Below are 23,461 nucleotides of genomic sequence, written 5' to 3' on the forward strand. Positions count from 1 at the left end.
TCAGAATTATGCTGCCTTATGGTGGTAACTGCATTAAACAAATGCATTTACCCTAACGAGAAGTGCGCCATCCGCAGCATTTTAATTGCAGTGATGTAATGAGCCTTCTGGGTGGCTGGGTCAAATCGGATGCTGATACTAAGATCACTTTAAGTTGCCTGGTGAAGTTCTGTCATGCCAGTTGCGACTTTGCGAAACTTTTTTTTGGGAGTTTTATATAGCGCGAACTAGACCCGAGAAATCGGGTATCGGCGCGCTTTACATGAGCACCAGTTTTGTTACAAATTGACTCATTCATGTTTGGCTAGGCAGGGGAGATTAAGTGATTAAGAATCTTGCGCATTGTTGCCCAGACTCGAGCCCGGTTCCCCAGCTTCCAGGTCGACCGCTTTTGCCTTAAGGCTACAGAATGATCACTGTTCTAATTACATAAATGTGCTATGCTATTTCGGCGAAGAAGTGACGTTTAATTGTGTGGTTGAATGTCGGCGCAATGACACTGACTGTAGCTCAAGGAATTTCTGTCAATGGTGGGTGGCGATGCTGGACTAAGAACGGCGCTGACTTTAGCCCACTGAACTCGTGTATCCGCATTTACGCGAGGTCTGTCATTTGTTTCTAAGCATCCGTTTACGCTTCTGCTGCTTGAGGCATCGATTTTCCTCTGCACCCCTGCATATTTGCGTACTTTTGTCTTTTTTGCTTCCCGTGTCCTTAACCAGATTCCTTTCTAGAGCTGGTGTAAATAAGGCGTTATGGCAGTGAAGAAATAATAAAACGTGCCTCGCTTATTATAAATTTGTAGTTGTATGTCCCACATACATACACATCCCATGAGCAATTATTCATACATACGTCACTGCTATTTTACAAATGTCTCCAATGTGTATTTAGCCACCAGATTCGTATTGGGACGTTTAGGTGAAGCAGCCGGTACTTTATTTTGCAAGATACTGGTGCAACTTCATGTCCTTTGAATGCACGGGTCCAATAGACTGCGACCTCCGGGGTGCGACATCTAACTATTGTTCATCTTGCAGCCTCGCGTGTGCAAGCATACACACAAGCATCAACTCATCACGCTGAAGTGGATGCCTGCTTGTGCCCCGGGGGGACCGCAAAGTGCTTTCTGATAGAGAAGCACTCTAGTAGGACCCTGCTTTTGCCCCAGGGGCACTATGGTGCACGCAATGGACACAAAGATAAACCCCTTTATGGGGGCTTGTTTTGAAAAGACGAGCGGTGGCGTAACATATAAAGCTGCCGACGTTGGAGCTGGAGAGCAGAGTTCGATCCTCGGCTTGGGCTGTATAATGATAAATAATTAAAAGGAGGTCCGCTGCGTTGGCTGTATTAATCCTAAATAATTAAACAGAGATCTCAGATAAAACAAGCTTTGTGGGGAGAGACAAATAAAACAAGCATTGGCAGGGACAATAAAACAAGCATTGGCAGAGACAAATAAAACAAGCATTGGCAGAGATAAATAAAACAAGCATTGGCAGAGACAAATAAAACTAGCATTGGCAATGCAATAGATGGGGGTGTGAGAAGGCATTGGAAGAAAGTAGTCTGTGCAGTAAAGGGGCCAATAGCCGTGGAAGGACACAAATGAAGAAATGTCCATCATAAGGAGGGACTAACAAGCCTACGACCAATCGGAAGGCACCATCTAGGACACCAGCCAATGAAAATGATGGGTGGAGAGTGGGTGGAGCTTATATACACTATAGTGTATACTGCATGTCTCAACGAGACAGCGCAAGCGCTGCCTAGGCGAGACCTAAAAATCTAGGGATGTGGTTTGACACTACAATGTCTTTTGATGTGCAAATTTAGTCTCTGACTGGCACTTGCTTCGGCATTTTGAAGATGCTTCTAAAAATCCTAGATTTGCTACCTCAGTCAACCAAAAAAAACATCATCCAGTTGGTGATTGTATCCTGCTTGGATTACTGCAATGTTCTGTACCTTGGAGCTGCTATGGGCAGAATGAGACTGTTTCAGAGGGTACAGAATACCATGGCCCGGATGTTACTCAACATCCCAAGATGCTCCCATCTGGGTACGGCTCTTGTAAAGCTTCATTGGCTCCCTATACAGGCCAGATTGACTTTCAACGTCCTATGTTTCTGTCATAAAATTATAAATGGGGAAAGGTTCTAGACATCTGTTCCCCTTGATTAAACCTTATCGGTCTAATCGGAGTCTTATATCATCGGGAACTGCGAGGTTGACCAACTCCCAAAGGTGCATAAAGCTTGTCTGGGAGGCAGATCTTTTGGCTTTCTTGCAGCTAGATTATTGAATCTTCTGCCACTTGATTTTAGGATGCAGCCCTCAGAAGTACTGCTCCGTAGGAAGTTGAAAACCTGGTTTTCAGGCAATCCCTGACCACTCAGCTGTCTCGATGCATTGTTGCGGTTTTCTGTCGACAGTCTGGAAGAAATCCTAGAGCAAGGACACTCTGGTTGGAGTAACCAGGTGCTTTACAAACTTCTAATTGAATCGACCCCAGTGCTGTTATGTGCGATATGGTCCCTACACCCCTTAAAATAATGTAATGGACACATAATAGACCCTTCTACCAAGCCTAGGTCAAGAGACAGCCCTGCCCCCCCCCTCCCCCCACCAAAGTAATTTGTCGCTGGGTTTTAAACTAACAAAACCACTTACATTCACCAGTTATAGTTGTTAAGTAACTGTAACTCATGCCCCTGCCATGCACTGCTAATTACTTCTCATATTACATCACTTGTGACATATTCTACGACATCATTGATAACATCTCTGCAATATCTGAAATGAAATAATTGATGTCAACACTGTGCATGGTGAGGACGCAAGTTATAGTCTGGGTCCCTCGAGTTATGCGGCAGGGGAGGGCCAAATTATGCAGCAGGTTTAAGTAAATTATGCTGCAAAAAAATGCGTATATATATATATATATATATGTGTATATATATATTACCTTACCTACTGGCGGTCGCCAGTAGGTAGTTATAGTTAGGACATATTTTCCATAGGAAATCCGCAACATTCTATTCCCAATAACTTTGGCGCCGGTTGACGAATCTTCACGAAAGTTTCAAAACTTTTGGCCAGCTCCAGTCCGCTCCTGATTTGTTAAGCGGGGGCCGAGAAAAAAGGGGGGGGTCCCAAAACGTGTTTTCCCTATGCAATTTTCCATAGGAACCTTTAGGCGCAGCTACAGCCCGAACTGCTGAACGGAATTACACCAAATTTGGCAAACAGGTTATATATATATATATATATATATATATATATATATATGTGTGTGTGTGTGTGTGTGTGTGTGTGTGTGTGTGTGTGTGTGTGTGTGTGTGTGTGTGTGTGTGTGTGTGTGTGTGTGTGTGTGTGTGTGTGTGTGTGTGTGTGTGTCTCTGTGTGTGTGTGTCTCTGTGTGTGTGTGTCTCTGTGTGTGTGTGTGTCTCTGTGTGTGTGTGTGTGTCTCTGTGTGTCTGTGTGTGTGTGTGTGTGTCTGTGTGTGTGTGTGTGTGTCTGTGTGTGTGTGTGTGTCTCTGTGTGTCTGTGTGTGTGTGTGTCTCTGTGTGTGTCTCTGTGTGTGTCTGTGTGTCTGTGTGTGTGTCTCTGTGTGTGTCTGTGTGTGTGTCTCTGTGTGTGTCTCTGTGTGTGTCTCTGTGTGTGTCTGTGTGTCTGTGTCTGTGTGTGTCTGTTTATCAGAGCTTAATTTGTGCCGGTGCTTAGCACCGGCACTTATTTCTCAGGGCCGGGTCTATTGACAAACCTGAGTGCCAACTTACATGGTGGCAATATGTGTTTCACGATATCAGCACTTCACACGGTCTCCGTCCCGGTGAAGAGCTGATATCAAGCGGTAAATCCGTGCCTGGGTTCAGTCAGTGTAGCAGTGGGTCACTGATTGGATCGGACTTGGTTCTGTGTGGGGAAGCGTAATGTTTTTAAAATTCCACGCAGCCCGCCTTATTATGTATGACTCATGAGGCAAACAGCACGCACACCGCCAAAAACTGCCTGAGTCCCTGCTTCAGCGTAACAGTCAGGTACATCAATCAACGTAGCTCTACCAATGACTAGACAAAATACAATTAACCTCCCATGTCCCTCCTCCGCGTTGAATCGTCAAGTGTCCTGAGTCGTACTCGGACCAATGTGAATCAGTGTCCCAACTTTTCACCCGCCCCAGCATACTGCGCAGCCGTCAGTGTCAGTCGAAGAAGCAAGCAGCATGAGCATGACGTGCAGTAGCAGGCCTCTGAATCAGGTAATTAAAAGGCCGTAAATAATGCTGCTTTTATTTTAGACTGGTATTGCAGCGTGTGAAAGATGGAGACACTTGTGAGCTGAGCTGCTTGCTTTATAGTTTACTCACTGTTCACCATTTCAGTTCAACATGCCATCATGTTTGAGGTGACGCTGCGCAGCGGTTCACACTCGCACAGTAAAATGAGTAATGGATATTTGCATACATGCCAACATTTCAGAAGAGCAAAGTGGGAGATTTTTTTAGAAAAAAATCGGGAGAATGGGGCCGTGAATCGGGTTACTGTCCGGAGGGCCCCCAACAATTAATTAATCTTCACAAACATTTTAGACCCTTAATCGAACACGGGTCTATGAAGATTCCCAGTAACTTTATGACATTTTTATTTCGCTTGTTCAGTGTGGTACGTCCAGTTCTGACTTTATTGGCAACCGCATATACTTACAACATCAAAGGTAAACGTCCTAAAAAGTATTTCTCTGCTGTGGATTGCAAGTCAGTACTTATGAAGGTGTCACTTGCAAGCTCACAGATCTTACTCGTTATGCGGTCACTTGCAGCTGCACGTTACAGCAGTGTGTCTCTCTTGCACAGGTATTGAACACCACTGAATGTCATTGTTTTTTTCAGTGCACATGAGTCCTCTCATGTCATAGTAGTTATCTGCTATAAAAAAAAAATCTAAAATTGAAAGGACTATTCGGATGCATAGATTGGCTGCGGTGAAGTTTGCAAAAACACAAGTTAAATGAGTAGAAGAACATAACTGTTCAATCAGATCCTTCCTCCATAAGGCAACACATTCCACTCACAAAGATAAGCATAAGAATGAGACATTTCCACGCTTATGAATATGCTTTGCTTGTCTCTTTTCATCAGCGTTCTCACTGGCACTTCCACTGAGTGTGCGTGCTTTATGACACATCAAGCTGTGTTTCGACCAAAGTATTCTGATTGGGTTAAAGTGCTTTACAATTGAACCATCCATCCATTTTGCCCAAGGAAGATACATGGCTCGAAGGGACTCTTCCTATCTTGCTCCCAACCCCATAAGTAGCCAACCCAGAAAGGGTTCTGTCTCTGACTTGGTGATGTAAGCTCCAACTCACATTTGCACATGCAAGAAGGAGGGGCACATCCAAATTGGCTTAGGAAAATAATTGCGGGTACAGTGGCCTGGCCTCTTCCACTGGCAATCTACAGAACGTTTACAAACGTTGGCATTCGTTTTATCCCTCCTTACTGAGAAAGATATAAATGTGGTAGACAACAGCCAAACACCACAAACTTTTTTTACCATTTCTACACAAGCTGGTAAAGTTTAGTTTTGTTCAAGCAGTCATCCTCTGCAAGAATGATGTGTATTTTAATGTTACTTTCCTCACATAGAGAGAGACCCACTATAGTGATCTTAGCATTCTCGGACACTTGCATCATCTAGGCAATATTTATATTGTTGCCTATTTTTTTCAACGTTTGTATTGTCTAGTGCTGTAGGCTTATCGACCCACTGGATAGCAAAATGCAATAAGAACTATTTTAGCATGACCAAAACAAAAGACAAATTATCGTTTTTGAAATTCATTATATATCTGAGATATCCTCATGCATATTTGTTATGGACATCTTGAAAATCTAATTGGATTTTCCTGTTATGAAGGTCACCAATGCCAGCCTAATCATCATGATTTGCATTATCATCGATTATGTTATTATTCGACTAAGAGGGTGATGGGTAGGAGTTGGCATTACCGAATGGGTGAGGAATAGTGGGTGGGTTGGGTTTGAGGTTTGATTTACGTTTAGGGTTGGGAGTAATGGTTGTAGCTACAATTAGAGTTATGTTAAAAATTATGGTAACATTTAGGCTTAAGTTAATTGCAAATGAAATTAGAGATATGTGGTGAGAAAATGAATGTAGAATATAAGATGAAGATCTAGAGATATAACGGTATGCATGTGGGTAATGGCTATCTGTACTAGCACTGCAGTGAGTCTGAGTCAGTTTACCAGTATATTCTTGTTTTAAAAGCACCTGCTGCCGAGTTCCTGGGCTCCAGTAATATTCAGGCATAAATTAAAATGTCAAGATAACTCTGGTGATTATTCGTCTTCCTGGACCTGGAGAGAGACAGGAGTTTTGTCTAGGGGAAGTTGTGACTGCTTGAAAGGTAGTACAGGGTTATATACCTGCTGCAAAGAAAGTGTACCATGCAAATCAAAAAGTGCATATAATGTAAAATAGGTCAGTGCGTGTTACTGTTTCTGTCAGAGAGATCCTTTTGTTACTTGCAGTTTGTAAGTTAAAATCCTATCATAGAACAGCAAGCTATTAACAAGTCTGTCATCAAAGAGATACATGCAAACGGCAAGTTATATATTAGAGCTATATGTTTTTTTGCCCAATCTTTCATTATCCTAATCTTGCAAAAATGGTTAATTTGGGTAGAAATCAATTCTTATTGAAGAGAACCCCTAACAATGCTGTTATGTTTTAAATTCTGAATTTGCGCTTTTCCAGACTTCGAACTCTTAAACTATATTGCCTACAATGACAATCATGGATGACATGTGACTGCTATACCTTGTAGTCCTGTCTGATGTAACATTCCCTATATACTGATTTATACACGTAGGATTGTATCTCTGCAATGTGTGAATGATGCAAAGTGCTCTTACACCTTACACTGTTCACAGGGCAGGGGAACCTCCTATCAAAACCTTTCTATGAGGAAGGCTCCCTTGCTGAAATTCGGATCAGTTATATATTACATCTGACTTTTAGCAGTGCCAGTTGAAGATGTGGGTGGAGCTAATATAGTAAGTGGGTGGAGCCAGTGGAGGAAGTGGGCGGTGCCAGTGAAAAGTAGGTGTGGCCTCCGAAAAACAATTGAGCACCTGCACTTCATATTTTACAAATTAAGCACTGGTGTGTATGTGTGTATAAATGTGTGTGTATATATATGTGTGTGTATATATGTGTGTGTCTGTATTGTGTGTGAGTCCGTGTATTGTGTGTGTGTGTGTGTATATATATATATATATATATATATATATATATATATATATATATATATATATATATATATATATATATATATATATATATATATATATATATATATATATATATATTCACTGAAAAAACCATAGGTTTCAGGCATGTTATAGTTAGGAATTAGCATTTAAAAAACCTTGGAAATTCACTGAAAAAAACATAGGTTTCAGGGGCGTTATAGTTAGCTGGACTTTTCACTCGTACAAAACCATTGAAATTCCCCCGTTCTAGTTAGTTCAGCTAACTATAACTCGCGCACCCGCAATGCACTGCTGATGACGTCACATATTACATCACTCATGACATGGTCAGTGACATCACTCATGACATCACTCATGACATCACTGATGACGTCATCCAGTGAGTCTGTGTTTCTGTAAAGTTTTAATATGTTTAATATATATAGGGAAAGGCCTATTGACGAATGAGTGGGTGTACAAGTGTGTGAATGGATGATTTTCTAGGTGCGTAACTGACTCTATAAGTGAGTCATTAAATGTATCTTACTGTAGACTAGTGACTAAACTGTGTGAATGTCTGTATGTGTCTGTGTGTTGGTGTATAAATGGCTGCATGGTTTTGTGAATAGCTATATGAGTGTCTATATGGGTTATTGATTGGTTGTCTGAGTATCTGTATGGATGCCTGAGTGTTTGTGTGGGTAGGGTGTATGTGACTGTGCATAGATGTGTGAGTGGGTGTTTCTATGGGTGCATGGTTTTAAGAGTGCAACTGTGATGGACTGTATGGTTGGGTGAGTGTATGTATGGGTGTGTTAGTGATTGAATGTATATCTCAGTTGTACATGTGTCAGTAACTACATATGTGAAACGCAGTATGTGTGTGTAAGAGTATATAACTATATGTGAGAGTGTGTGATTGCGGGAGTGGCTGTATGGATGAGTGTGTGCTTGTATCAGTAATTGTATAAGAGCATCAGAATTTGTTAGTATTTTTATGAGTAAGTGAACTTGAGTGTGTTTAACTGTATAGGTGAGTAAATTGGACTGTGATTAATTATTTGCATGACTGACTAGGTGTGTCAGTACCTCAATGGATGATTGGCGGTGTGTATATAGGTGTATAAATGCATATGATAGTCCTGTACGGAGTGACTGTAAGTATGAGTGACTGTACAGGTGAGTGAGTGGAGATGTATGTGGACCTAAGAGTCAATGAGTGGGTATGTAGTTATTGGTATTGGAGTATCTATGGTTTTTCAAAATGGCCGTCTGAAATTTTGAGTCGGTGTATCAAAGGTTATATTAGGGTGTGAGAAGATGCACTAATTTATCACATGGATGACGTCATCAGTGATGTCATTTGAGATGTCATGAGTGATGTCACTGACCATGTCATGAGTGATGTAATATGTGACGTCATCAGCAGTGCATTGCGGGGGCGCGAGTTATAGTTAGCTGAACTAACTATAACGGGGGAATTTCTAGGGTTTTGTATGAGGGAAATGTCCAGCTAACTGTAACACCCCTGAAACCTATGGTTTTTTCAGTGAATATATATATATATATATTTAGTATACTATGTAACACTAACCCAGCATGACCCCCTACACTGCACGAACACCACTTCACTGCCCTAAACATTGAAACACCACCCCCTGCATGACCCCTACACTGCCCGAACACAGCTGCTCTGCCCTAAACGCTGAAACATGACCCCCAGCACAACCCCCTACACTGCCCGAACACCACTGCACTGCCCTAAACCCCAAATCACCACCCCCAGCGCAAACCCCTACACTACAGAAACACCACTGCACTACCCTAAACCCTAAAACACTACCACCAGCACGACCCCCTACACTACACAAACACCACTGCACTGCTCTAAACCCCAAAACACCACCCCCAGCATGACCCCCTGCACTGCCATAAAACTACTGCACTGCCCTAAACCCTAATCACCACCCCCAGCATGACTCCCTAACATGCCCGAACACTACTGCTCTGCCCTAAACCATGAAACATCACCCCCAGCAAACACACTCAAGTTCACTTACTCATAAAAATACTAACAAATTCTGATGCTCTTATACAATTACTGATACAAGCACACACTCATCCGTACAGCCACTCCCGCAATCACACACTCTCACATATAGTTATATACTCTTACACACACATACTGCGTTTCACATATGTAGTTACTGACACATGTACAACTGAGATATACATTCAATCACTAACACACCCATACATACACTCACCCAACCATACAGTCCATCACAGTTGCACTCTTAAAACCATGCACCCATAGAAACACCCACTCACACATCTATGCACAGTCACTCACACCCTACCCACACAAACACTCAGGCATCCATACAGATACTCAGACAACCAATCAATAACCCATATAGACACTCATATAGCTATTCACAAAACCATGCAGCCATTTATACACCAACACACAGACACATACATACATTCACACAGTTTAGTAACTAGTCTGCAGTAAGATACATTTAATGACTCACTTATAGAGTCAGTTACGCACCTAGAAAATCATCCATTCACACACTTGTACACCCACTCATTCTTCAACAGGCCTTTCCCTATATATATTAAACATATTAAAACTGTACAGAAACACATACTCACTGGATGATGTCATCAGTGATATCAGTGATGTCATTTGAGATGTCATCAGTGATGTCACTGACCATGTCATGAGTGATGTAATATGTGACGTCATCAGCAGTGCATTGCGGGGGCGCGAGTTATAGTTAGCTGAACTAACTATAACGGGGGAATTTCTAGGGTTTTGTACGATGGGAAATGTCCAGCTAACTAGAACGCCCCTGAAACCTATGGTTTTTTTAGTGAATTTCAAAGGTTTTTTAAATGCTAATTCCTAACTATATCAGGCCTGAAACCTATGTTTTTTTCAGTGAATTTCAAAGGTTTTGTAAATGACAATTTTTAATGTATTAATTGTTATACTGATTTTTTTTATACTGATTTACTACATTTTTAAAACTATTTAATTTTAGACATATATTTTTTAATTACATTATAATTACATTATACATTACAATACAAAATATACTTTCTCAGAATGAATTACTTTAGTTTAAATACTTGGCAAATAGGCAACAGACTTTTAAGTACAGTAGTTACAGTTGTTGCAATGGGCAACACAATTTCAAACACAAAGCAACATTGAGCTCAATGTGAATTTCTAATTAAATGCAATTAGTTACTTTATGGATTACTTTTCTAACCACAGGACTGGATCCTAGATTCAGTCCTTGGACATCTCCTGTAAACAGTTGAGTAAAAGTGCTTTGGTTACACTAGTAATTTTTAAGGAATATTATTGTATTTTAAAAGTTGACACTTAGAAACTTTTTCTCATAGAATCACCAATGTTATCCGATGGCAGAAAATTCACTTAGCAGGTAAGTAGTGTTATCGTTACTTTTTCTTACTTAGTGGTGGATCCTGGATCCAGAACTGGCCAACCTCCTGTAAACAGTTGAAAGAATCTGTTTAAATCATACAGACGATTTTTCAGGAATATTTTTAGTTTGTGAAAATAAAAACTTTTCTGGTGAAAACCACACAATGGATTTCTATGGAAGCAAATACAAGTTATTGGTAAGTACGCTTAGAATTACTTTTCAGGGTCAGTGCTGGGCTAAAAGATGCAGCCCTGGGTTCTTTCCTGATAACAGGTGAGTAAATCAGAATTCTTTGTTCGACTGATTTTAGAGGAATATTTGTACGTTTCAAAAATGGACACTTAGAACATTTTCTGGTTAAAACCACACAATGGATTCCTATGGAAGGAAATACAAGTTACTGGTAAGTACGCTTAGAATTACTTTTCAGAGTCAGTGCTGGGCTAAAAGATGCAGCCCAGGGTTCTCTCCTGGTTACAGGTGAGTAAATCGGAATTCGTAGTTCGGCTGATTTTAGAGGAATATTTGTACAATGGTGAAGGAAGGGGGCGGGGCCTGAGGTGACGTGTGCAAACACGCCCTGTGGCGCGTTTTACGTTGGGGAATTAATTCCTCTTCAATCCTGAGGTCCCCTGGGGGCCAACTAGCCCACCAGGTACCTCCAGTATGCGCCAGGGGGCTGCATTGCAGAGAGGTGTTCAGAGGCCACGCCCCTTTTTACAACACTCTGCAACGCAGCTCCGTGGCGCTTACTGGAGGTATCTGGTGGGCTAGTTGGTCCCCAGGGACCCTCAGGATTGAAGAGGAATTAATTCCCCAACTTAAAACGCGCCACAGGGTGTGTTCGCACACATATCACCTCAGGCCCCGCCCCCTACCTTCATCACTGTGCAAACGCGCCCCATGGGGTGTTTTAAGTTGGGGGATTAAGTCCCCTTGAATACTGAGGTCCCCTGGCCCACCAGGTACCTCCAGGATGCGCCAGGGAGCTGCGTTGCAGAGAGGTGTTCAGAGGCCACACCCCTTTTTACAACACTCTGCAACGCAGCTCCGAGGCGCTTAGTGGAGGTACCTGGTGGGCTTGTTGTCCCCTAGGGGACCTCTGGATTGAAGAGGAATGAATTCCCCAACTTAAAATGCGCCACAGGGCGTGTTTGCACAGTATCACCTCAGGCCCCGCCCCTACCTTCACCACTGTGCAAACGCGCCCCGTGGCGCGTTTCAAGTTGAGAGATTACGTCCCCTTGAATCCTGAGGCCCCCTGGCGGCCAACTAGCCCACCAGGTCCCTCCAGTAAGTGCCACGGAGCTGCGTTGCAGAGAGGTGTAAAAAAGGGGCGAGGCCTCATTACACCTCTCTGCAACGCAGACCCCTGGCGCATACTGGAGGTTCCTGGTGGGCTAGTTGCCCCCCCCAGGGACCCCCAGTATTGAAGGGGTATTTGTTCCCCCTCTGCAAACGCGCCAGGGGGCATGTTTGCAGACTGATGAAAGGAGGGGGCGTGGCCTCCTCCCGATCCCGTTTTTTGTTTTTTTCTTTCTAAGAAAGGGGGGCTGTGTAGCTCCCCTTCTTTTTCTTATTTTTTGGCCCTGGGGGCCCCATCCCCCAGCGCCTGCCCCCTATTTTTTTTTTTTAAACTGTGGAGGGGGGCCTCCAGAGGCCTTAATTTGCCCCGGGGACACCATCCCCGGGGCATGGCCCTTTTTTTTTTTTTGGAGGGGGGCTGCCTTGCGCCCTCTTGTGGCCTCTATTGGCTCTCGGGACCCCATTCCCGGGGCCGTTTTTAAAAATATTTTGGGGGCCCCCCTCCCGGGCCACTACTGGCCCCGGGGACCCCATCCCCCGGGGCCTGGCCTCTGTTGGGGACGGTGGGGGGGTCCCGAATCCCCCCACGGCCCCGCTGGCTCCCCGCCTCCTGCGGGAGCCGGCATTGCTTTTCCACATGGGGAGCAGCTAACATGCTGCTCCCCATGTGGAAAAGCAATCTGCTTTGCTATTTGGAAGAGAGAGCAGGTTTCCCTGCTCTCTCTTCCAAATAGCAAAGAAGTTTGCAATGGCAGGGTGGGAGCCGCGAGGCTCCCGCCCTGCCATTGCAAACAGCAGTGTCCCGGGGATGGGCACCCCGGGACACTGCAGGAGCCGGCCCTGGGTGGTGGCGGTCCCCAGGGCCCTGACAAGGCTCTCGGAGGGGGGCTGCGCGGCCCCCCTCCCACTTAAGTTAAAGTCCCGGGGAGGTGGCAGTCCCCGGGCCGTGTGGGGGGGCTATGCGCCCCCCCCCCCCGCATACATTAAGATAAGCCCCGGGGGGTGGCGGTTCCCGGGGCCGGGGGGCCCCTCTGGGCCCCCCATTATAATATTTTTAAAACAAGCCCTGGGAATGGCGGTCCCTGGGGCTGGGGGGCCCCTCTGGGCCCCCCATGACTAAGAAAAATTGCCCCCGGGACTTGGCCCCCCGGAGGCTAATTGTAAACGAAGCGTGGGAGCCCGCGCTTCGGTTTTTTTTCGTCAGCGGGATGCGCGGACCCTACGCGCATCCCGCGATTTAAAAAAAAAACAACAACATTTTTTGGCTTTGGGGGTCCTTGTGGGACCCCCTGAGCAGGCCTAGGGGGTCAGGGTGTTTTTACCCTGCCCCCTTTTTGCGTTTTGCGATGTTTTTTTGGGGGCTTCTTGTGCCTCGGTTCTACCGAGGCACAAGATGGCTGCCAACACTTCCTAATCTGGAGTGTTGACAGCCAATTAGCATTCAGCTCGTGCACGGCAGGGTGCGCTTGGTGCGGGGAGGGTGCGCGGATCCTCCTCGGCCATAGATATCACTAACTTTTTTTACCCTAATTTTCTCAGGAACTACTGAACGGATTTACACCATTTAAGCAAAAGGCACGAGTCTGAACTGAGGACTACCTCTTTGCCAAATTTGGTGTAATTCCGTTCAGCAGTTCGGGCTGTAGCTGCGACAACAGGTCCTATGGGAAATTACATGGGGAAAACGCGTTTTGGGACCCCCCCCCTTGACGAATCACCGCAAAACTTTCAGGGTAGGAGCAGAGCCGAGCCGGCCCAAAGTTTGGAAAATTTTGCGCAGATTCGTCAGTCGGCGCCAGACTTATTGGGAATAGAATGTTTCGGATTTCCTATGGAAAATAGGTCCTAACTATAGTGTGTGTGTGTGCGTGTGTGTGTGTGCGTGTGTGTGTGTGCGTGTGTGCGTGTGTGCGTGTGTGCGTGTGTGTGTGTGTGTGTGTGTGTGTGTGTGTGTGTGTGTGTGTGTGTGTTACACATTTTACCCTTTAGGTATTGTTTAGATCACATAGTTATTTAAGTGCAAATAATAAGAAAACTGCTTTTGTTTCATACAGGGAAACGGTTATTGAAAACACTAATGAAATAGTTGATTATACTGTTTGTAGTCAAAAGAAGAGAAAGTTATTTAGTGAACAGCTCAGGATTTGAGATGATAAAGCCCTTTTTTTCTTAAAAATCACATTCTGTATATAAGAATCAGAGTTCTACTAGTAAGACAGCCTACCATTGGTGCGGATTGCCTTGAGAATGTTCAGCTTTCATTAATAGACTGTTGATTAAATAGCTGTTTGTGTTAGCCTCTTCGCACACGCCCATCGTGACTCATGACGGCCGGGAGAGGTCATGAGCACGGAAGTGAATCTGCTGCTAGCCAGGAAGAGTTTACAGTGGGCCCAGATTGTTTGTTAACCCATTCGACGCGCATGACGGAGCGGTTCCGTCATGCACGTCGGTTGCGCTGTGCGCATGACGGAATACATTGTTGAAATCACTGTGCAAATGTACCGCTCCCTTCTCTAGCGCTATGCAGCTAACTGACCACCCTGTTTCTGAGGATGATCGGGCTATCTTTGCAGTGGCATACAGAAGAAGGATATATTCATGGCACATTACATGACAGCCCACAATTATTCGTTGAATAGGGAGGGAAATGTATTTATTTTATTTATTTATAAAGCGCAACAATAATCCCCTAGAGGCTATCATAGCGCTGAATGACTCCCAACGTTTCAGCTGAAAGAACCCCACAAAAAAAGATCCGTTGAGGAGGAAATTAAGCAGAAAACAGCCAGGTTTTCAACTTTTTTCTTAACTAAAAATGACCAACTGTGAGTTGGAGGTAGAAGATAAGGGCATTCCACTGGACTGCAGCCAGATGCGAAAATTAACGTCTGCCTGTCCTGGCTCTCCGTATTCTGATAGTCTTGACTAACACCACATTTTGGGATCTTATGTCACAGGAAGGTTTATAAAATTCAACTCTGGTCTGTAAATTTTCCAAGCCAGTGTTGTATAAGGCCTTGTGAGCATGGCAAAGAAGTTTAAAGCCTGCTGTTTTTCACATTGGTAGCCAGTGTAAAGATGTTAAGCACCTGAGGCAGAGCTAAACCTGTCCATATTACGATTAATTTAGCAGCAGCATTTTGGATTACCTGTAATCTTGTAAAAATGTAGTCCCCCATGCCCACAAAGTGGGTGTTGCCATAGTCCAACGATTGGTAATCAAAGCCTGGACTATGGTCTTTCATCAGGCTGTGGCGATTAATTTAAACAGCTTTTTTAAGGTTTTAGTATACCAAAGCATTTTCCTCACGTAGCATTAATGTTTTTGCATCGAAAGAGAGTCATCGATGATAAACTGCAGGTTTTTGCATGTTTCTTAGGGGGAGGCATGTCGCCCAGGGAATCTGGCCACCAATAGGCATCTCACATTTGATGGGCCCCACCGAATAACAGGATCTCAGTTTTGTCTGCATTTAACTTTGGTCATTGGTTGGTCATTCAGTCTTCCACTTCGTTTAGGCACTTAAGTAGTTTTAAGACATATTTTAAATGTAAAAGGTGGCAGTGAAACCAATCAATCAATCAATCAAACCATTTTTATAGGGTGCTGTTAAGCATCTGCAAGGGTATTCAGGCGGTGAGAGTTCGGCAGTTCGGGTGGACTCAGTTTAACAGTTAATCCTTGAGTTTCTTTCTTGCAGGGAGGGTGAGGTCCAGAATTTTAGGGGGAGGTCGTTTCAGGTCTTCGCAGCTGGGTAGGAGAATGAGCGTCCCCCCTCGTGCTTTGGGATGGGGAGAGGGAGGCTGAACGGAAATTCAGTGGGAAGAAGGGTTACTGCAGGATTGGCAGTAGGGGGAAGAAAGTTTACAGAGGGTAAGAAGGAGCCAAAGGATTGTTACAATGAGAGAAGCACAGCTGATGCAATGCGGTGGAGCTCAAGGGGGGAGCACAAGCTGGCAGTGGGGGAGCTGGCCCGGGGACCTGCTTACGGGGGTCGCGCTGCCACCTTCATTAAGTATGTCCTGGGAAAAGGCGCTGGACAGGGTTAGCAAGAGATGGGAAGCGGGTTTGAGAAGTGGCAGAAAGGTGGGGAAACAAGTCTTACAGTGGAAAAGCGAAGAGCTAAGTGGGAAAAACGAAAGTTACAGTGGGAAAAGCAAAGAGTTAAGTGGGGAAAAAAAGTGTTACCGTGGAAAAACGAATCAAAAAGCAGGGATGAACAGTGGGGAAAACGTGTTTTATATCGGGAAAAGTAGTGGGAATAACAAGTGTTACGGCGCTGTATGCAGTGGGAAGAAGGGGGGTTACAGTAGGATTAGTAGTAGGTGGAAGAAAGTTTACAGCGGGTAAGAAGGAGCCAAAGGAGTGTTGCAACGAGAGAAACACAGCAGATCACAATTGCAGGTCAAGGGTGAGCATAAGCTGGCAGCGGGGGAGCTGGCCTCAGGACCGGCTCACGCCGGAGAACAACTTGCTATCAAAGTTGGTAAAAACTAGGGACCTGGATAGCCTACATGTATACAACTGAGCGATGATGGAGTGATTGATGGTGCTGAGCTCTGCTGTCAGGTCGACGAGAACTAGGACTGCAAAATCCACCATCAATTTCAAGTCATTCAATGCGACCAAGATATTTTAGTATTTTGATGTGGCTTAAAACTCATCTGATGGTCGGGCAGAAGATCAGCTCTCCCAAGAAAATCCCAACGCTGTTGGCACCTGTGATATTATTGAGCTTTTTAGCTGCTGAGAGAAGATTCTTCTAAGACAGTACTTTTCTTAATGGTGCCCAGGGAAACTCTTTCATGTGATAGTGATGCAAATGCATAAAATAGATTTTGTTTGCTAAACTGTTTGTAGAAATCTTTGATATGTTACAACAGTGTAAAGTTTCCAATGGTTGTAAAATTAACCAAAGTAAATCTGAAATTATGCTGTTCACCTCTCCTATATCAGTCGTCCCTGTGCATCTGGGCTAGCTTTATGATAAACACGCAAATAGATATTTGAATGTCCCATTTTTTGAAGATCCAGTGTATATATTTGCACTTACTTATACCCCTTTGTTAAAAAAATGTAATCTGTTAGAACAGTGCAATTCTATGCCACTCAGTTTTTGGGCTTATCACTCCTTAAAATGTGCATTTTACTGCTTATTTGTTATCAACTGCATTTACTTTGAAAATTAACAGTATGTTTTGCAAGGGCAACCCCTCCTTGGCTTACAAAGCTAAAGGTGTCAATTTCTGCGGGTAGTCTGGGATTTCCTGATCTCTGTCTGTACCATCTGGCTTTATTTCTATTTTCAGTTTGTGTGCTTTATAGCTGCAGGGATTTAGGCCAGTCTGATGACATACCAATAAACTATATGTGAAACTGTATCTCCATTCATAACCTCCCATGCTTTCCAGAACATCTATATCTGTTGCTTCAAATGCCTGATGGATTTAGTAAAACGAGCCACGTTTTTTCCCAAATTCATGCAGTATATTCTTAATAATTGTAAATATATTACAGTCAAATCATCATCCGGCAATCTTAGGCAATCACATATGAATCCTGTATAATTTGCAACTCTTGATGGAAGCACTAAATAATTGTGAAACAATGCTCAGAATTGTAAAGCATTTTTCAATGAACCATCAAATTTCTGTGCATAGAAGATTGTGACCTCAAGCCCTTATTTAAGGATCACAATGCTGCACACGCATTCAATTACAAGCAGTCTTGTTGTAATTCAACCTCCGGGACTGAGAGAGCCCAAAACTGCAGCCAAACGACCACTTGTGGAGTCATGTCAACCAGGGTCTCATCCATCCAGGCCAGTTATCAACACAAGTCATAAAAGTTGAAACCAGCTAATGTTTAAAAATTGTTTATGAAGCACAGTTACTACTGTAGGCCTCTTGGCGCTCATATAAGAAACTGAGAAGGTGATCCGGTGTTATCAAGTGAAGAGAAGAGCTTCATAGTCTTTACAATGGAGAGAAGAAAGTCCCAGGAACCAAGAAGATCAAGGGGTAGATGCAAATGAATGGAAATCATGCCAGAATTGTTGCAAAACAACCTAAAGCAGCGGAGGTAACCAGCGGTACTACTGACATGGAGATTTTAGATATCAAAGCACCAATCCAGGAAGGGCTGCTTTGCCCAGCATAGCAACTTTGAAATACATTGAACCAAGAACACTCCTTCACATGCTAAAAAGAATCCCCTGCCTGCTCTTTGAACCCACTGTGCCCCATGCTCTCGGAAGAACATCACAAGCAGCATCTCAAACACCAACCCCTTGAAAGAATGCCTTCAAAACCACGTGGACATAAATAAGATGCAGCTGCCTTTTCATGTCAACCAAAAAGGTGAACCGAACTTTGAATGTCCAGAAGCCATTAAAGGACAGAATCTGTATGCAAAAATAAACCTTGATGGATTAATAGGTAGGGCCACTCCTGGGACTAAGCCTACCAAGAGGGAATGAAGAGTCCAAGTACCACCAAAATCAGAATGAAGAATACTGTTTTTGAAAGTGTCCAAAAGAACTATAATGCCAGCAGACTCAAACAGTAGCACTCTAGGCATAGAACAAACAAGCAGATACCATAAGTAGACGGTCCACAATGTGCACACCTCCGAAGAGGATAAACACTTTTTGGATTGTTAAAATAAGTGGTCATTTTTACTACAGTTCAGGCTGCCCAATGAGAACATGTTTGAGTTTTTGTTTGTACTATTAACCTTATTTCTTGTTCACAAGTGATAGTAACTGTCTCGTGCCTGGTTACCCGCTTGCCATGATAGTGTGCTAACAAAGTTGTAATCAGTCAGCCAAAAAAAGGAACGGATCATGGAAGACAGAGTACAGAGTATAAAAATCCTTCCAATATATCAATCCTGAACAGAAATAACATTCACTCTTTAATAAAAACAGGTGCAGCAAGTCATGCGAAAAACCGTTCCAAACGCATCATGCTGGACGGGTTTAGTTATGAAAAAGAAGCTATCCATGGCCAGAAAAATTGTAAGGCAAGGCCATAGCTTTGAGAACCGAAAGGAATATGTCGTATTGCTGCCACAAGCATTACATGACCAAAATCAATTAGGTCATGTAAAAAGAGCAGCGCAAAATCTTTATATTTATTTATACATTACTTTATATCTTTGATTCCCTTGCAGTGTTTTTTTGGCAACCAAGAGAAAATCATACCATTTATTTTAGACCACCACGTGAAAATGAAGGACCAGTGTTTGATCACCATAAGTCTTGAAGAGTCCACCCAGCAATTCCATATTGTCTGAAGACAACAGACGTCTAAAAGAGGATGCCGAATAACAGCAGAAAAGGATAAAATATTCTACAAATTGTCCATACCGACCAAACCTATTAGTAAAACACCTATATCCATCCTTCGGATGCAATTTAGGGGTCCCTCTCTTGAGGGCCGATCGTGAGACCGCAGGAGCTTGTAATAATACTTATTGTTCCTCATTTAATCCACACTGTAGCTAATTGCCGATTCAAGTTGTTTGATTCAGAGTTTCTAATACAACCAATAAAAATGATTTAAAACGGAAATAATGTGCAAACGAATACAAACAGCATTTGCACACACTTGTGTTTGCATGTGTCAGCACATACCAGATCTATGGTCCATACTCATTAGCTTCATATGACATTCACACGCTTGTGTTTGCATGCGTCAGCACATAAAAACCAGACATATGCTCCATAATCCGCAGCTTCACATGACATTCACTCAATCACAAGATTTTTTACTCCACTCTTGGCCTGCAAGCATTGCTCTACTTTTTATAGTTACACTTGCCGTGGTCCAGGCCTTGGCATTTGAACAGGTTGCTGACTTTGGTGGGAATGCAAAGGGCTCGTCGCAGCATGGAGTGCCTGTCTGAACTGTGTTGAGCAGCTTGAATTGGAGAACAAATCCTACGTTTCAGGCAGACTTGTCGTAATCATGCATCTCCTACATGCTACTCAACCAGAGTGTCCAAGTCAAGATGACCACAAAGTTTGTAATATCACTTGGAGTTTCCACAATGTTGTCCATCGTTTGTTGACACCTCTTGATATCACCATTAAGATGGCAGTGCTTTCAAATGTTGAGTGTAGTGGGAATAGGACCCAAAGTATTGCGATTGCTACATAGTGTGAGCACCTTTTTCCATTTACTCTATTATTACTTCTTTTAAAATGTTTTATTATAAGTATCCCATTTCATAATTTTTGTTTACATTCGTGTTGCATATCGGTACATAAGTAAACTTCATTTAAAGAAGTTAGTAGGGTCATGACAGTCCGCGTTAAAGAAAGATCCCAGTTTAGTTGAAAATGAATAGAGTAGAAAGTCTTTTCAATGAAGGAAATAGTATGTAGCATCTAGTGCCTTGAGGCTTTCTAACTATTCAAATAGTTCAATTGGGGTCAGGGCATTTATTGTAATTGTGTTTTTCAAATGTCATGAATAGTGAAAGAAATATTTTTTGCAACTTTTAAACGTGTCTGGTTTTCTTTCTTTTAAAGATAAGCTTGCAATGGAGGGGATCGTTGTACAGCGGGCCGAGTGCAGGGCAGCTGCTAGCGAAAGCTATATGAAGCTTAAGAGGTTGGTGTTCCCTTGTTTTTCAAGTGTGTGTGCGCGCCCACCTATCTGTCTTTACCTCTATTTATGTGTAAAACAAGATAGTAAATATCTATCTATATAAATATATATTTCCAAAGCGCCAACGCATTTCACCTGAACAAGCCTTGATCACAACACCAGCCGCCATATTCATTTCTCTTTATATACAACATGTGAAACAATAGAAATAGGAAACATAAAAGCACACTTCCTAGAGATACACACTAGGTGCCCTATTATACTATAGAAGAGTTAATTCGTTCAGAACTATTAAACACATTTCAAGTGATGGCAATCAACGTAGCACCACTACCATAAGCAGACTAATGATCTTTTTCACTTCATTATTCCAATTTTAAATGGCAGTGTTCGAAAATATATAACAGTTCATAGCATCCGAGTGGGCTCTTTTATGTCAATCAATGCGCCAAAAGCGATTCATCTCAGTGTGTGCATAGAATTACATACTTGAAAATAATTGGTTATTCTGCCCAAGTGGGCTCCCATTCGTTATTCAATGTCTAATGGTAGATTTGGCACTCTCTATATGCTTCAAATTGTGTATCTTAAGTATCCATATCCTTCCATTTCTTATCAGAATTTCCGGCCTAGTAATTTTCTTGAATCAAAAATACAAACCTCCAAGGAAGTTATTCTGAAAAACATTAGAAAAACTTTAAAGCCATACTGCAGCATTTTAACTAGGCTAAAAGATTTATAGATGAACATGCATTTTCTTTATTATATTCAGCCCTTGGGGTTCCTTCGAATCCATTTCGAAAATGTAAAGGGATGCTTGTCTTTGGAACACTTTTTCCCTGTATCCTCCTCTGGGCGTCCTAGTCACATGATCGATCACACTGTACCTCATTAACTTCTTTTCTCCATTATGTAAGTTCTGAAAGTGTCTGGCCACTGGTTCAGATGGCCACGTAAAGCAGAGCTCTTCGTCACCTGCTCCCCAAAATGCTATACAACCTAGCTAATGGTGCCCCAGATATTTCTTTTCAGTGCCCCTTCCTACCACTCGCCTCAGGGAACCATATATGAGGCATTCCAGGCTGCCACTGTCCTGCGTGAGTTGTATGACTGCACAGTGCGGCTGGGGTCAGGCTCCACCTACAGATGCTCTAACACCTTATTATCCGCTTAACAGAGGACTTGACGCTGGTGTCAAGGCTGTGCTACCTTTGGTGGTGATAAAGGGTTGCAGTCGCTCTCCCCCATGACTGGCTGTGCCCTACAAAACTCCCAGAGGCTCTGGAGGCTGTTTGGGACCACGTGGAGGAACATAGCCCATATTCTACCATGTGCAGCAGGGTTAATTGTCCGGAGGAGAAGCCAAAGAGCCCTCGCCGAGAACCATGCTGCCTGCTCTCTGCGCCAAGGCGTGGGTGACCTAGTGCTTAATGTTGGATCTCCCTATAACACTGCCCAAGCCTGGCCTGCAGTCCCTGTGCCACACGCTGACTTCTGGGGGAGGTGGAGGTCCCCAGTAGACATGGGCTGTGGCGTAGCCCAACAATCCACCAGATACTGAAGATCTCTACTCTCCTTCTCAGAGGTACTGATGAGCGGACGCTGGGGACTGTGCCGATTGATGCATGCTAGCCACTGAAAGCTGACTCCTCACTCTGATTCTCCCTGCAAGACCCCATAACCTACCCTGAGATCCTGTAAAGGTGACCGACCGTGACTCCGGTGCCCAGAAACCTGACGGTGGAAATATCACGGTGGTAGGCCAGTCAGAGAGACAGGAGGCATGCTCCTGGAAGCTGGGGGTGCGGGAGGGAATTAGTGCTGCCCCTTACGTGGGACAAACTTGCTCCCAGGAAGCAGGCCTGTGACCCCATTTGATGAGTGGATCCTGTTCTTGGTTTCAAAATGGCCATATACAGCATCTACAAAACCTCACCCGCCATTAATATGGGGAAATCGTATCTCAGACAGGGTAAACTCCCCTTTGACCTAATGCCGGAGTCTGTGGCATGGTTCAGACAGGCCTCTCCAGGGCCACCTGACACTTGCGTGAGTGAAGATGGGGACATTAAATAAATCCCCTTAAATGTGTAGACACTAGAATATTACCCTTTGAGCGGTGGAGGGAGGGGGTGGCTTTTCAGACCCGGATTTGGAACAATACTTTTATGCAGCACAACAGTCAAGCTATATCGCCTTTTGTTATCCCCCTATGGGTGATATACCCCCTGTCCCCATTGAAAAAGCCCAAGTATCGACAGGGAACCTCCACACAGTTTCAACCATTATGCCATCATAACCGGTACATAAGATCCAAACGGCCAATTCTTCGCTCTAGGCGCTATGGTGCATTCTTTACTCTAGGCGCTATGGTGCATGTCTAACCGAGCAGGCCTCCTACCACCATGTTCACTGCACCTCCCACTCCTGAATAATACCCCTCTACCTACCTCCCTACACTCCCCCCCCCCCCCCCCCCCCCGGCCCCCCCTCCCCCACCTAGGAGAAGAGTGTGACCCTTAGGTAGCAAAACGCAGGCCTAACAAAGGTGGGACAACTGTTCTAGAGGGCCAATTTTAAGCCTTGACAACTTCAGAGGGGATCAGACCTTTCACCCCTAGATACATTTGACTCCATGCCTTTACGTCATGCATCCCAGTCGATCTGGCCAGAATACCCCACACTTACTCAACTGAACCAAAAACCAGCACAAGGCTGGGTCTTTATATCATACAAATTATATACCAATTCCCCCCTCACACAGACCTCAGAGCCCTTGATAACTAGC

At 43.8% G+C, this 23,461-nt stretch overlaps 1 protein-coding gene across 2 annotated transcripts in view; it reads left to right on the top strand.

Annotated features, from left to right (window-relative positions):
- Positions 1-23,461, top strand: part of GTF2F2 (general transcription factor IIF subunit 2) — a 993,146-nt gene that overhangs the window by 614,825 nt on the left and 354,860 nt on the right. For both annotated transcript variants that reach the window (XM_085621825.1, XM_085621826.1), the window contains one exon: positions 20,595-20,676. In XM_085621825.1, coding sequence (XP_085477951.1) covers positions 20,595-20,676 — 82 coding nt within the window. The remainder of the gene's footprint in view (positions 1-20,594; positions 20,677-23,461) is intronic.

This window comes from Triturus cristatus, chromosome 8 (genome assembly GCF_964204655.1).
Source record: "Triturus cristatus chromosome 8, aTriCri1.1, whole genome shotgun sequence".
Classification (NCBI taxonomy): domain Eukaryota; kingdom Metazoa; phylum Chordata; class Amphibia; order Caudata; family Salamandridae; genus Triturus; species Triturus cristatus.